General features: G+C 34.9%; 1 protein-coding gene across 5 annotated transcripts in view; it reads left to right on the forward strand.

Moving 5' to 3' along the window:
• Positions 1–16,600, forward strand: part of SNX29 (sorting nexin 29) — a 120,426-nt gene that overhangs the window by 8,665 nt on the left and 95,161 nt on the right. For all 5 annotated transcript variants that reach the window (XR_015260206.1, XM_086759796.1, XM_086759798.1 and 2 more), the window contains exons 4-11: positions 1,267–1,391; positions 5,590–5,770; positions 7,000–7,070; positions 7,927–8,175; positions 10,159–10,528; positions 11,213–11,331; positions 15,093–15,171; positions 15,682–15,764. Coding sequence is in view for 4 of the 5 variants with exons in the window: in XM_086759796.1 (XP_086615922.1) it covers positions 1,267–1,391; positions 5,590–5,770; positions 7,000–7,070; positions 7,927–8,175; positions 10,159–10,528; positions 11,213–11,331; positions 15,093–15,171; positions 15,682–15,764 (1,277 nt within the window). In the remaining variant the exon portion in view is untranslated. The remainder of the gene's footprint in view (positions 1–1,266; positions 1,392–5,589; positions 5,771–6,999; positions 7,071–7,926; positions 8,176–10,158; positions 10,529–11,212; positions 11,332–15,092; positions 15,172–15,681; positions 15,765–16,600) is intronic.

A 16,600-nucleotide genomic window follows, 5' to 3' on the forward strand; every position in this document is an offset into this window, starting at 1 on the left:
ATTTTTAATAATATAAGCTCTTTCACAGAACCTAGTTTCTGTTCTGCTTTTTCTGAATTGAAAAAGTAAAGTTGTTTGGTGTTTTGGATTTCCCCCTCCTCGGGGCGGGTCATATATCTGCTGGAGTTTCCGTTTTTAACAACGGTAGTCTTTTTAGCTGTTAATTAATCACAACTGCTCCACAATCACCTTGATTATTGTTTAAATTGTGTTCTGCTTTATTAATAAAGTTTTCCTAACATAGATGTACTAGAAAGCATTATGTGTTAAAAGCTCTTCTATCCAGGGCAGTTATGGTAAGTATACCTCTTTTTCTGTCAGTGCTCCTCCTGAGATCTTGTGCTTTTTTGTGACCCTGAATACAACTCTGTACTTCTGGAATGCTGGGACAGAGTCCTGAGCCACTTTGTCAACTGTTTTTATTTATTTGCTTGAACTTAATTAAAGTATCTGTCTTTCCCTTTAGTAATCAGCTTTGGTAGCCAGGTAACTTTCTCAAAGCTTACATTTTAAGTATTGTTTATTTAAAGGCAAAAATAAGATTTCAAGCAAAGAGATTGCATTCATATCTGCTATACCTTAAGCCTTACTATTCCCTGTAGGTTACAATAATATTCCTTTCTTTGGCAGATGGAATTTTAAAACTTTGCTGGTTTTACAGTGTTTCTACCTGTGTGAAAATTGATTTATAAACCAGGTTATGTTAAAACAAAAAAAAATCAGGAAATTTAGGAAATCTTTCTTATTTTCCTATGCCTAGGATTTCTGGAGGACATTAAAATGTATGTTTAATTGTTTTCCAGGGCTTGAATTATAATGTACTAATGCAAATTAACAAAATTGTCTGTTAATTGTATAAGAAGTTACAGCATATTTTCAGAAAATCATTAATTGCATGTGCATAAGTATACTTTCATAAGTATACTTATGAAAATGTAATTGCATTACATGAAAAGTGGGTATCTGAAGCTGAAATAACATGACTAATGACCATTATAGCAGGTGAGGATGATTTCTGAAATTAATTGCCAATTTTTCTGAATGTATTTTGTGCCCTAGCTTTGGATAGTCATGATGAGACTGTGGGTATAAGTAGATTACACTGTTTGCAAATAATGAGATTAGTGCATACGAGGGGTATTTCACTACATATAAGATAATGGTTCACCATTACATTCTCTGTTCAGAGATTTGGAATAAACCTGCTCAGCAGAAACATAGTTGATTGTTCTCTTCACATGGTTTATTTAAAAAAAATTGTTTCAGGGTCACTTGTTTGTGTGCTCAGTTTGAAGCTGTGTTACAGCATGGTCTGAGGAGGAGCCGAGGACTAGCATTAACAGCAGCAGCGATCAAGCAGGCAGCAGGTTTCTCCAGTAAAACTGAAACAGGTAATTCATTAATTGTAACTGTTCTCTTTTAAACCGTTGATAAATGCAAGCAAGTGATATAATTTCTAGTGGAAATTTTAAGCAATGCACCAAACTGCAGACTTTTGGTAGCAAACTTAATACTTGGACTCTCATTAAGCAGTGAAAATGGTTATAGCTTTCTTAATCTAGGTTAACTTTCATACCAAGTTTCTCTAGAAATGTTAGTGTCTGGAAATCTGAACTTCTTACAGTCCCATGAGGAATAGTATCATTGACAAATTTATTTTGAATTCTGGTAGGGATAAACTGCGTAATTGTTCTGTTAAGTTCTTCCTACAACATTTTCATTCTGAACCTTGTCTTACTCTGTTCTTCAACTGCCATATTGTAATAGCATCAGATATGTTTAACTTCTAAGAATTGATGTAATTTTAAAAACAAAACTTGCATTAATTATTTGTTATGTTATTATTTTATTATTTGTTGTGTTATTTTTTATTACTTTTTTCCACATTTAAAGAAGGATTCCTTTCTTTTTGTTGCATTCTCTTCACCTTGAAGTTTCCCTTGTTTTTTTTTTTATCCGAGGTATATGAAGGTGTTAATCTTCATCAGTTTTGTTGTGAATCTTAACATACAGCGTCTCTTTTCTTAAACAGAGTGTGCATAATATGAAGTTTCTTTGGCTTTTGAAACTCTTATCAAGTGTAACATAGAATCATAGAACAGTTAGGGTTGAAAGGGACGTTTAAAGCCCATCCAGTCCAACCCTCCTGCAAGGAGCAGGGACATCTCCAACCAGGTCTGGTTGTTCAGAGCCCCGTCCAACCTGGCCTTGAATGTTTCCAGAAATGGGGCATCCACCACCTCTCTGGACAACCTGGGACAGTGTTCCACCACCCTCATTGTAAAAAAATTTTTCCTTATATCAGGTCTGAATTTGCTTTTTTCTCTTTTAAAACCATTAGCGCTCATCCTATCACATAGTGAAGTTTTGGTTTTGTTTTATTCGGTAGTACTGGAATGATTAATACATTTTGTTCTCCAGCCATAACTTCCAGTTACACCAGACAACTGCATATAATGGATATTACACTAACACAAAATGTGTAGTTTGATATAATGGTGTTTTTTAATTGCTGTAACAAAGGACTTGTTTCCTATGGATAATAGAATGAAGTGTTGGTTCTTGTGTGCTGACTTTCCTGTTAATGGTTTAGAGCCTCCAGACTTAGCTTTTTCAGGGAGCTGAAATAGCTATTCTTTTAGAGAAGTTGTTGAGTTTCCGATGTTTGCCTCTTTTGCTTAGTAATGGGCAAGACTTGATATTTTGCAGACTCCTAATGATCAAGAAAAATTCAGCTGTTTACACAATCAAGATTTTTCGTCTCTTCTGTAGGCTTTTTTCCTCCCTTCTGTGTATTCATAATTGGGGATTAAGTACTCTGTGGTCTCTTTCAGTCTCTGGGTGGTTTCCATCTCTTTAATGGGTAGTGATGTGGTTATCTGCTTTTTATCTCCTCAGCTTGCAATTGAGAATCTTATGCTTTGATGCAGAGAATGTTCTCCCCTGTTACGCTCTCTCTGATCTGTGCAAATAGTGTGTTTTTAAATTTAAAGACATTACATATAATTCTTAAGATTTCTCTCTTTTCTGTTAGTAATGTCAAGGGTGTATGAAATTTTTGGTCCTGTCTTTTAGTGGTCAGATGTACAAAGGTGCATCTCTGATACTTGGGAACTTAGTAACAATTTAGCTATATGTTCATGTGTGTCTTATTTAGGGGCTTGTCAGTGAGATGGTGTGAAGGAAGAGGAAAAAGTTGGGAAAATTATCTATGGTTGGGAAATGAAAGAAGGAAGAAAATATCACCTTTACTCCTTAAGCCACTTAAGCAATATATGGAAGTTCAAGAACAAAAATCTGGCTACTTTGCAGCAAATTGAATGCTGTACAGTGACTATGAAGAGAGCCTTCTTTTTTTTTTTTTTTTTTTTTTTTTTTTTTTTTTTTTTAAATGAAAATTGCCGAGTTCCACTGCATTTCTCATTGTGAATTAGTGTGTTGTGTTTTTTTTCTGAACGCAGTTGCAAAGTGCTTCTGTGTTTTTACCACTTTCAGGCAAATGAGTCTGGTATGATTTATATTGTGTTTTAACATTATCACGGGTGTCATATTTTTCTTTAACATAGTGGAATACTACTGTTTAGGCTATACATTCAGACTTTGACAATTGAAAAATAAAATTTTTCAGCAATGGTTTTTATTTTAAATTTACAGATACTTCATGACAAAGTATACTTTCAAATGGGTGTAAGCAATGTAGCATCATTTTGAATCTAAGAGCTTCAGTGTTCTAATTTTTTTTTCTTAAATGAAAATAAACACTTTAAGTAAAAACTCCAGTATTTTGCTATGAAAAATAATATCAACAGTTAGGACTTGGATTTTCATTTAAGGCTACTCTCAAAGAAGAGAACTTAGCTAATTGAAAATGCCACTTACATTAGTGTTTTTATCAAGTGTCATGGGGGGACTTAGAGTATGGAATGCTCTTACTTTATTTCCATTGGATACATTTTGATTTAAAAATGGATGTTAATCCAAATTTTGAAGCTTTTTAAAGTCCGTGATACCTGTAAATAATCAGAATGCCAAGAAACACTAAGTTCCGCTCTCAGCACAAGGGCACATCTGCTTATTTTCTCTATTGTTGTATTATTTTCACTTCCTGCTTTAGTATTGTTTTGAGCTTTAGCAAATCGGAAAAATGAATTTGATTGGTTACAAAAACCAGCGAAATCATTAAATCACTATCCTTGATACAAATCTGACATTTTAAGGAATGCTTTTTTTTACATATACATGTGTTTTATTTTTGAAATGCAGATCAAATAAACTGAAGCCAAAGGGGTAGGACATACAATATTTGAATACTCTCATAAGTCCAGTGGACCTCCTTATTCTTTGCATTTTAGTGTGCTTGTGAGGTCCTAGTTCAGCAAAGTATACCTTTAGTTTTGCGTCCTATGTTGTCAATTCAATAGTTCCTGTGTTTTGCACATTTATCTAAGTTAGAGGAGCTCTAGGTTATTCTTGCATAGCTGTCAGACCTGTTTGGCAAAGTTTTTAGTTAATGAGTCTAACCTGCTTGTTATGTATTTAGGTGTCTAAAGTTATATTATAAACTTTGCTAGTCTAATGCTGAATTTGGCTTTCAGCAGAGATTAATAAAAAAAACTCCATACCCTCAAATGAGCGTATTTCACCAAAAGAAGTCATAAGCTGTAGTGAAAAGCTCTTCAAAATCTGACTGCATGCTCTTTAATTAGCATATAGAGAGAGAAGCGTCACGGTTGACCTTTTCTTAAAATTGTTATTACATAAAAAAAAAGATTTAGAAAAGTTATAAGCAAGGAGTGGCAGGATGAATTTGTTTTCTCTCATAAGATTTTTTTTCTGTGTCTTTGAGGAAATTTTTACCTGTATTTAAACATCTGCTTTATGCTGCCTATTTTGAGATTACCATCAAAAGCCAGCATAGTATTTGAGGTGATAGTGCACTGTTCACTTGTACAATACAGTTATTTTCCCATTTTTGTTAATTAAAAAAAAAAAAAATGTTGAGGAAAGACATTCATTAAACTGTCAAAAGGAGTACCTGCATGTTTTCCTTGAGAGACTGATGTGTTGTAAATTGTTGCCTTTTGAATGTAACAGTTTTGGTTTTTAAAATAACATGAATTTGTCATTTGCATGTCTGCAAATTTTGGAACTGTCCATTCCTTTAGACCTAACTTCTAACATTTCACAATCAGCAGTAAGATAAAGTCCTAAATAATTTTTTTCCTTTGCATAATATATTCCTAGCTGAACATGTTAACCTGTCCTATGGATTAAATACTACCTTAAATGTGCTTTTAAATGTGAATTGTATTTAAAAATGTAAGATAGAATCCTTTAATGTGTGTGTTTGGCTTGTTCAATGAAGTGAAAAGTTCTAAGTGCTTGAATAGCCCAAGTTCTGTAGAAATAATTAACCTATTTAACTGGAGCGTTATATGGAGATGGTAAATGATTGACCTTTGTTGAAAGTTATACGCTGTTACCTGCTTGTTCTATAAAATTGCATATAAATGCATTCAGATACGAGCTTAGTGTTTTTTGGTGTGGTGGGTTTTTTTTTCTTTTTTTTTTTTTTTTTTTAAATTCCAGAGCCAGTTTTTTGGTACTATGTGAAAGAAGTTCTGAATAAACATGAACTGCAGCGCTTCTACTCTTTGAAGACAATCACTACAGATATTGGTAGAGGCCGGGCTTGGTTGCGCTGTGCATTAAATGAACATTCCCTGGAAAGATATGTTCATATGCTGCTTGGAGATAAGAATCGACTCAGGTACTGTGTTTGATATCTTTGTAATGCAGGAAATATATTGACAAATGAAGTACTGAGATTAAAAAAAATGACTAACCAACCAAAAACCACAACTTTAGTAATACACCATATTGCTTGCTATGCTAGTGAAGCCACCTTAACCGTATACATTCGTTTTGTTAATTTTTGAACTTTCATCAGACATTAAAATAGTGGCTTGTGCCTATATCAACATGTGACCTGAAACTGGCTTCATTCTAGCACTGTGCTTCTATCCTCATGGTCATTTCCATTCTTTTTCCTAACTCCCTTCCCTATTTACTCACTGAGGCCTTAACAGCTTATTTTGAAGTGCTCCTCTCGTTCCATTGAAATAGTACATAAGTGCAGCCTTGATCTTATCAATTCACCAATAGTAATTGCCCGTTGCCTTTTGAAGATGCTCATCCTGTAGCTGAAAAGCTCCAGCAGGCAAGCAATACTTAGCTGCTACTGCAGATCACTTGGAAGTAGTTCTGTACCAGTTTGTGAACCTTCTTGTTACAGAGTTACTGAGAATAACTTACTATGCATTGTGAAATCCTAAGGTACTTTGTATGTGCAAAATGCGCTGAAGTTCACGCTTAACTGAGTCTTACCTTTTTCCTCATACATGTTCAACTCCTTTTCTTTTTTAAAATTTAGGATATTTTTGTTTGTTACCCATAACTGTTGACTTTGATCAAGTCCAGTGGATTCAGCAGAAAAACATTCTTTTCATTTGCATCAATTAATGGATGTACTGGATAAGATTATTGCCAGAACTGAGCTCGTTAATACCTCCTTTTCATATTTCATCTTTTCCAGTCCTCTGTAGCTTTCTTGCTAGACATGTTTTGATGTGAAGTCAGATAAAGACAAATGAAACAACAAAGGAAAAAAATAATCTGAAAACTATTGTGAAGAAGTTAGTGAGTTGGATTGCTATGTCACTAATTACTCTCATGCTTGTAGCAATTCTTCCACAATATCAGGATTATCAGCACACTCTGCGTTGTATGTGAAATATTATTTCTAAAAAGACTTATTTCAGAATATTTAAGATTTAAATGTTATCCAAATTCAAATGGGACTTACAGAATTGGTTTACATCCCCAAGTCTTATCTTTTTTGGAAACTTCTAAATTAATCTGTCAAAATTGTTTAATATACGTTGAAGGTTTTCTTGCTATCTGTTTTTCTTTCTTTTTTTTTTTCCTGTCAAATCATAGTGTCTTCTACGAAGACTGGTCTTTTATGATGGATGAAGAACGTTCTAGTATGATCCCTACGATGGCAGCTGGTAAGACTTTCTCTTAAATGCTACTATTTCATTTTGGGATGTTATATCCATTCCTGGTTGCATGGAGCTTCTCTAGCATACTCTCTGCTTGTGTGGAGAATGTGTCAGATGCACGTTCAGGGTGAGTGGTCAAGGTATTATGCCACTTTATGCTGTAAATTGATGAACTGTTAAAACATTGGATCTGGCCTTCCTACAGTTCAAAACTCGTTCACATAAATTTTCTAGCTCTTTGTCAAAGCTAACTTTTTTTAAACTAGTGCAATCTTGAGAAAACAAAATGGGTTATTCCTGACTAGGAAAGACCAATGATAGACTTTTATAGTAAGACCCAAATTGTAGGTGAATACATGGAAGGATAGTAAGAGTAAGGAATGATAACAGATAATTTACTTGTCTGGAGTTTGACCGCAGAAGTGATGTATTACTGCTTTGTACACTCCTTTTCTCAGATACATGGTTGCATGCTTCCTTCTGCAGGATAGGATTCACAAGAGTTTTTGTTAATAGAATATAAGAACCAACAAATATTAAAGTTGCAGTGAAGTGGGTTTAAATAACAAGTTGTAAATAAATGACTTCATAGTACTTGCTACTGATTTAATACGCAGCTGAACAGCCATCAAGATTAATTCAGAACTAATTGCGTCAGCTTGAATATCATCTAAAAAAGAATGAATAGTACATAAAAGAATAAGGATTCATGCATGGAGAACTGTGGGAAATTTTGGGGGGGGGGAAATGTTTTATATGTCATAGCTTTGTTAATCATTAGGTTCTATCTTCATAATTTTTAAAAGAAGTATAAAGTGGGTTTTTGATCTTTCCTCCCCAACCCCTTTTCTTTTATCTGAAGGTCTGAACTCCATTCTTTTTGCAATCAACATTGATAATAAGGATTTAAATGGACAGAGCAAATGCACACCCACTGTGTCTGATTTGTTAAAGGAGTCGACGCAAAATGTAACCTCATTACTGAAAGAATCCACTCAGGGTGTTAGCAGCCTTCTTAGAGAGATAACTGCATCATCTGCTGTCTCAATTCTAATAAAACCTGATCAAGACACTGACCCACTTCCTGTTCTCTCAAGGAATGTAAATGCTGGTAAGCATTTTTGCGATGTTGGTGTCATTCAGAAAATTATAAAATATTCAAGTGTGTTTAAATAACTTTTCCAATTAAATTTAATGTGCTGTTATGGAACAAAAACTTTAAAAATAAGTGCACTACACATACAAACTAGTTGAGTGTGAAAACGTATTAAATTCTTTAAAAATACTGGTGTGAATACTGGATGATAAATATGTATTTTAGCTTTTTTTTATATCACTGTGAGAGGGAAGCTAAACTATGTTACTGGTGAAGTGCTTTGCTTGTCACCTGAATTTCAATTTCTTGTTCAAAAGATTATGCCTTGCAGTTTCTGATGTAAGGTTTTTTCATTTTTAATATCTTTTCTTTTGACGCTTTATCAGTCAGAAATACACTGCCATATCTGTTGTTATATATCAGATAAAAATCTTAGCTTGTAATCTTCTGCAAGCAGTGCCCATGTTTACAGCCTGAATTCCTATATGAAGTAGGTATGTGAAGTAGGTACCACAAATGAAAATTTACTCATATGCTCTTTTTACCTTTAAATATGTTAGTGTTGCAACCAGTTTGTAGGATGTTAGTTACTAACAAAGACCCAAAGTCTTAATCCTGTATAATTTGAAAGTAATAAAGCAAAATGTGATATTCATTATGCGTTTTCAGTTTGAAAAATGGCAAACGAGTATTTTATCATCCTTATTTCCAGAAGCTGAGCTAAAAGAATGTTTTTCTTTGTAAAGGTACAAAGCTGCAGGAAGATTCTGGGATTTATGTCTTTTTCAGTTAAGAAACAAGATTTGAATTTAGGCTTTAAACTGTTTTGATTATGAGAAAAAAGAAAAAAGAACATGTGAATGCTATCTGGTAGGAATAGAACTTGAGATAAAATCTGTTTTTTACTGGCATTTAAAATAGATTTTGTCTCAAAACACGGTTTTCAAAACCGACTTCTGGTAAAGCTTTTGTTGTTCAGGACATTAAATGAGATTAAAATAGAAGGTGATACTTGACTTGAGATAACTTTGTTAGTATAGAATAGGCTTGCGAGGTGAAATAACAGAATAATTGACCATGTGCTGCACAGGACTCTACAACATAATGTACATTATGTGTACAATATCTGTATGCAGTACATGTAATGTACAGCTTACAATAAAATGCCACTTGAAAGAAATTGGGTTTGTTCAAATGCCGTTGTATGTTGAACGTTAGAGCAAGTCAGATGTTTTCATTAAAGTCTATGTTCTTTGCTCGAATTTTGTTTGCATCCAGAGCAGGTTTTAACATCCTCTTACTCTTGAAAGTATGTTAATGTGTTTTGTGGATATATAACAGCTGGACCTGAATTAAACAAAACAATTTAGTCCCAATATGAGTTGTCTTAGTGAGTAAATTTGATATTTCTTAGAGTGCTTCAACTTTGCAAGATCATTTAGCCACATGTGCACCTTGGAATCAGTGAGAATAGGTAATAATTTAAAAATAAGTGCTGTCCCTGCATAGATGTGATGTAATCAGAGAGGATTTCAGTGTATTTCCAGACCAAGAGCTCATTAGCTGAGGGAGGGAGCAAGTTTAATTTCTTTTTCTGAAAACTGCTCAATTTCCAGAATATAGACAAAAATAACTATTTGATTGCAAGTTACGGATTTTGTTGCAAATTTGTTCTTTGTAATTTTTTCTCTCCAGAAGCGACTAATATTTTTTTCTGTTGCGTAGACATACTATGCAATATACACTAGCCATATTCCATGGGAGAAAGTGACAGGAAGTCTAACTTTTTATTTTAAATTTCATTTTGTAAGTTTGAACTTTTTTTTTCCTGTTCCAGCTGAATACTGTTATGAATATGCCTCCCAAATATCTGCTAAAATATGAATTATGTAAGGCATATAAAGTAAAGATTAGGACATGAGTTCTTATAAGAAAAGAAACAAATGTATTACACTGTTTCTCTTTTCTAAACTGTGTAAACCTTTATGTTGCTACCAGATTTGAAATATAAAAAAGATAGAAAAAAGAAGAAGAGAGTGACAAATATTATCTCATTTGATGAAGAGGAAGATGAGCAAAATTTGGGGGATGCCACAAAGACTCTGATTACAGGAGAAAGTTCAGAGGAGAGTATAGAGAGATCTTCAGTTTTTGGATTACCGTCATCTGAAAGCACTCTCGAAAAAAATTTGAACGGGAATGAAAGTAACCATTCGTGGAAGAGCAATTCGGTATTCATGAATGGAGAGTATGAATACCAGAAACTAGATGTGAAGAGCATTGATGATGAAGATGCAGATAAGGATGAGCTATATGGAAAAACGTTAGGAAATAAAGGCACAGAAGCTGAAACTGAAGCTTCTGAAAAGTAAGTAATGTAGCAGAAGCCAGTGGTAATTTTTTTTTTCTCTTCCTTCATGGGTACTGGCAAATTTGTGTAACTAACTGAACTACAGATTTTTTTTCTCTCTCTCTTTTTTCCTTTTCTCCGCTCGTCCCCTTTTTCTTTTTCCCCTTTTCCATTACTTAAACCATTTGGGCCATTGTGCTGATGGTATTTTGCTTCTAAGTTCCACTGAAAAACAAAATTTTGAGATTTCAAACTTGTTCTCCTTGAAGTTCTCAGTTGTTGAAATTGTTGCATAATATAGCCAGGCTATAATTCTGGCCTATTTTAAATTTCCTTATTCTTAGTATCATATCAGCTCTGTTTTCACAGTAAAACTATATTTTTTTAGACAGAATAAAACTGTTATCATCAGATTAGATAGTTAAACAAGACAAAACTGAGAGAGAGAGTAATTTGAGATACTAATATGCCCTCTTTATTTCTGACACAGAAATCCCTTTGGAGAAAAAGAAGCAAGCACTCCTTGTCTCATCTGTTTCGGAATGATCTGATCTTTAATATATTTATGTATGTCTGAACCAAGAAAGGCAGGCAGATTGAAATAAAGATTTTTCTTGCAGTGATATCTCTGAAAGAAATATAAGCATTGTGAACACTAATATTGACTGCATAAATAGGTTGTTTTGTTTGTTTTAAATCTAGGCCTCATGAAACAGGCACACGCAATTCTCAGATATGCAGTTGGACTCCTCTGCAGGTCCTGAATGATGACTCAGATGTTCTATTTCCTGTCAGTGCCATTGGCTCTTACTCCCAAACAGGTAGATATTTTAATTTTACTGAATTGCAGCAGACTTTATAACAGAATTTGTAACATGGGACAGTGGTAAGAAATAATGGGATTGTAAGAGCATTGGAGATACTGCACAACTGGGATGGCAGATTAAATTAAAATGTATTCTAGATCTGAATCAGAGTTCTCTATTTGATTAGAAATTTAGTTGAGGAGGATTTATGAATGCTAAAATAAACTAGAGCCTTTTTGGGATTAAGCTGTAGTCTCGTGTGGTGTTTTATTAATGTTTAGAATGGTTGAATTTGTTTTCTAGATCTCATGAAGCTGGAAGAAGCTGCAAGTGTGTTTAAGAATTTAAATTCAAATTAATCTTGACAGATTGGAGAATGTATCAAATATTGGATGCAGTTCAATAGAAGCTGTTATCTGTTTATATGCAGGATGAGGAATGAATGGCTAGGAAATACTTATTTGCAAAAGGATATGGAAATCATAGAATAGTTTGGGTTGGAAGAGATCTTCAAAGATAATCTAATCCAACCCCCCTGCCATGGGCAGGGCCATCTTTCATTAGATGAGATTGCTCGAAGCCCTGACCAACCTGAACTTGAATACTTGCAAAGATGAGGCACCCACAACTGCTCTGGACAACCTGTTCCAGTGTCTCACCACCATCATAATAAAAAAAAAAAAAAAATTCTTTCTTATATTGAATCTAAATACATTCTCATTCAGTTTAAAACCATTACCCCTTATACTGTCACTGCAGGCCGTGGTAAAATGTCTTGCTCCAAGAAGTCCATGCTTTTCTTGTACTGTGGACCCCAGAGCTGGATACAGTACTCAAGGTGGGGTCTCACAAAAGCGAAACAGAGCGGGAGAATCACCTCCCTCAACCTGCTTGCCATGCTTGGTTTTATGCAGCCCAGGGTAAGATTGACTTTCTGAGCTGTGAGCGCCAATTGCCAGCTCCTATCTAATTTTTCATCCACCAGTAACCTCAAGTCGTTTTCTGCAGGAGACCCACTATAGTGGGTCACCAGCTGATAGTGAATTAGCAGTGCCGTGCTTCTGCAGTAAAAGCACACTTCATACAGACATGCATAAATGAAACCATAGTTTGTAAATTTATGCTCTGATATGGCCTCAGCTGCAGTATTGTATGCAGTTTGGGGTACTGCACTTAAGGAATGATGTGGACCATTTGGAGAAGACCTTGAAGCAAGTGATAAAAGTGGTCAGAGGTATGGAAAAGATTACCTGGTGCTTTTCCAATATCTGTATTGGTAGCAAAACCAAACAAAATCTTCCACCACTCCCCAGCCCTGCTCCTCGGCACCACCCAACATCTCTCTCCCTCCAAGTTAATATTTTGCTAGCTCTTTATAAAACATGGCTTTTATAAAACTTTGCATATGTATTCTCATTTCTGTGACCAATTGAAAACTTCTCAGTGTCATTCAAATAATGTTTTAGTTGAAAACATTTCGTATTTTTTGCATACACATTATATGTGCCACGAGCTTAAATGGACCGTTAATCGAAGGCCTATGAAAAAGTGTAATTCAGTTCTGTAAGTTTGGTGATAAAAATGATGTGAAATGTAAAATAATGCTGTACTGCCCTCTGCTGTATTTTAAGACATGTGCCTCTTAAGAAATGCCAGTGGTTAAAAAATGTAAAGTGCATTTTCATTTTATTTTCTTGTGCTCCCACACATGTTTCAATTGATGAAGGAATGGATTTAGAAAACATTATGTAGTTTGTGTAATAGTGTACTCTTAAATTTTATGCAGAAACTTAGAAAAAGTCTGTAGATTTATAATTGTTTGCTGACTGCAACAGATTGAAATCTGGAATACAAGTAAGCATTCCTGTTTATGGAGGCGGGACATGGATTGTGAGCTCGTAGTTGAGCTGTGGGAGTTAGTAGCCAGTCAGACATCACAAGGCACCAGCAGCTAGAGATAGGGGTTGGTAGCTGAAATGGAAAGTCAGGAGACCAAGCCAAGACTTAGTAGTGGAGACAGACGACCAGAAAGGACAAGTGTAACAGGGGCTTACTTTTATTAAGGAGATACCAAAGACCCTTGTTTCATCTTACTTCATCTCTGGAACTGTTTTGAGAATGATGCTCAGACTACTAGAGGTGACCAACAACACACACATTCAGATACTTTGTGGCACAGTGTACAGATATTTTCAGTTCTTCTCCTGCCCCTCTTTGTGAGTACAGCACACAAGCCAGAATGATACGACATGGGACTGGTGAAAGGAATCTTCATGGAAGAAGGAAAAAGTTATAGGAAAGTGCAACACAGATTCTGCTGTCTGATTTCCTGATTTCAACTTTTTATGCTGTCACTGGGCCCTTCTGAGTGGTCCTGAACTGACAGAGTGTGCAGACAGCCTTTGCTAAAAGGCCCATCATTGCAAGCCAAATGTCAACCAGTTAGGGAGAGTGTGATACACATGGGTATGGTCACCCTCTCCCCAGCCACAGTAACAATTTGATGAGATTGAACAACTATTTGCTTGACTTTAGAAGTTACACTTTAGCTAGATGAGCGATGTCAGAGGGAGCATGGGTTAGCTTTTTCTGAGGGCAGTTCAGCACAGTAACAGGCAAGTTCATTATTATTGTGACAGCATTTTTGCTAGAACATACTTAATGAGCTCTTGTAAAATATATAGTTTAACCTGATATTTTGGTTTATAGGTCTTAACACAGATAAATAACAAGGCGTATATTTGAGATAGATCACAGCATAATCTATAGTGTTGTATGTCAATATCACTGTTTTCAGTTTTAGTCTGTTGCAGTGCTTCAGGGATGTGTCAGGGTATATCATATCTCCATGTACCTAGAGATGAGAGAGCCTGAGCCAAAATCCAGTTACTTGGAAAAAAAATGGGGTATGTGTTTTAGGAACTGAGCTTCAGTAAACTCTACAGCTTAAAAAATTAAGTTTGTCCTCCATAATCATTCTGACATAACTGCAGTTCCCATTAATTTTTTTTCCTAGAATTCCTGCTTTTTAAGTTCTGTGCTGTTTTAGCTCATGATTTTAGGATTGTTTTTATGGTAACTTTGTAACCCTGACATAGTGAGATGCAGAAAATATAAATAAAACATGATTTTTGTTTCTTTCTGTCTGAACTACCTTAATGACAGGCCCAGTGATGTGTATATTTTGATCCTGACAGTTGTGGATCTGTGGTCAGATGCATATTATCCATGCTTTTTAAACAAATCTAATCTGTCCCATTCCTGATGTTTGGTACATAGGCATAAGGAGCCAGAGAAAAGCCAGGTGGTCTGTTGAGAATGCGTAAAGGACCAGTGTCTTTTCAAGGTTTCACGTACTGGGGACTAGCCACGAATTATTTTCCTGCAAGTTACAGATTTGTAATGAGTTTTGGATGCCGTGGTGGTTAAACTCCGGGGGCTTGCAAAAATAACTTCATTAAGAAGTCTCTTCATAGCTTTGCAACGTTGTTACTAATATAAAACCTACACCTAAATTATAACTTAGGAATTGTGCAATACTAATTTTTTTCTAAACTGATGGCTGTGTTCCTGAGGGACTTTACAGTCTTGCTGACATTCAGGGTGAATATGCAGAAGCCAACCTTGGAAAAAGAATTTAAAGTGTTTAAAAGCTTTAGTAAAGATGAGTATTTCCAGTTAAAGATTTAACTACCTTCCTTCTGGTTTTGTTTGTTTTGTTTTGTTTTTAAGTAATGTTAACTGAAGAAAGCTAATGCTTGTGCATTCTATTTTAGATAACTTGGAGAATGGAGAGGGACATGAACATGTTCATGCGGTAGAACTGGTTCCAAGAAGATCTGATCTTCCTTACAGGTATGTCACATATGTTTTTCTTAAAATAAAAAAAAAACTTCACCCTGTAGCTGCCAACTTATTATTGTTACCTAATGTGTAACTACTCAGTGAAAAACAAACTGTACATCAGGGTACTTTTGCAAATGTCTGGAAAGACAAATGCAAAAGCCTGTGCTTCCCTTTTTGCATAGTTTCATATATTGAACTTTTCCTAATTACCTTGAAGAAGACATGTAGTCATGTCAAATAACTGGCAGACTTAGACTTCTAGTTTTGAAAATAGGTTTTATGTTGGTCTTTTTTTTTTTTTTTTTTTTTACTGTATTCTCCATGGCCCGTTGATTTGGATCTTTTTGTGTGTATTCTTAAATCAGACTCACAACAGATACATTAAAGGATAATTAAACAGGAGCTGATTGAATATGTGTGACTATAATGACAATTCTGGTTTCTGTAATGCTTTTTTCTTAAGTTTTGAGTTCAGGATTTTGTCTTCATTTACTGATGATATTGTACTTTAATGACTAGAGCGGAAATCAGTCCTCCAGCTCAAGTGAATACTTTAAGCAACATGTTGCCTTCAGCCACAGTGCCAGAATCCATGACAATTAGTAAGTACTTCCTTGATGTATCTAGATTGATGGAATTAACTTTGAAAGTCCTATAACTCTGCATTTCTATTTTTATTTCAGTAAGATCTGTTTAGAGAGGCATACAGTGCTTCATTTCTGATATGCTACATTAGAAATGACTGCTCAAAAATGATTTTGAATTGGCAGATCCCAGGTTATGGTTCATTGCAACTGGTATGACATTAATTTCTGTTTCCACAGAGAAGTTAATGGCATCCTTATACTAGATGTGGCTTGAGTAGTTAAATGAACAATAATGATATAACTTGATTAACATCTTTAAATCTCTGTGAGCTCTGAATAGTGGTTGGTTCTGATGTGGTCTTAATTACTTTGCCTGCTTTCATTAATGCCTAGTCAGAAAAAAAACCAAACAAACCTGTAACTCTTTCTGTGCACACTCAGCCTGTGGTTTTGATATAGAAATCTACTGCAAACATGAATATGGGCTTTCATAAGCAAAAACTTTAGTTAAGATTAAGGTGGAGGATGGTCATATTTTCAGTGGTGTTAAGAGTTGAACTGGACAGGATAAAATAGTTTTTACTGCAAAGGGAGGTTAGTAGAAGTACAGGCAGTTTGTTTCCACATCTTTAATGTTTTTTCTTCATATAAACTTGTAGAACAAAGACTTGGTTCTTAAACTGACTAGCTGTCTAAACATGTAAGCCAGTATGGCTTTTGTTTTCCTCACTGTATGGAAAGTTTTGTAACTGGTGGATACAGCTTTGTTCCTAAAGCTCTAGGGTATGTGTTTGTCTGTTTCTTTTTATAAATTTAAATATGTAGAAATTTTAAATTCTGACATCTGTGAA

This window comes from Chlamydotis macqueenii, chromosome 15 (assembly GCF_036417535.1).
Source record: "Chlamydotis macqueenii isolate bChlMac1 chromosome 15, bChlMac1.mat, whole genome shotgun sequence".
Classification (NCBI taxonomy): domain Eukaryota; kingdom Metazoa; phylum Chordata; class Aves; order Otidiformes; family Otididae; genus Chlamydotis; species Chlamydotis macqueenii.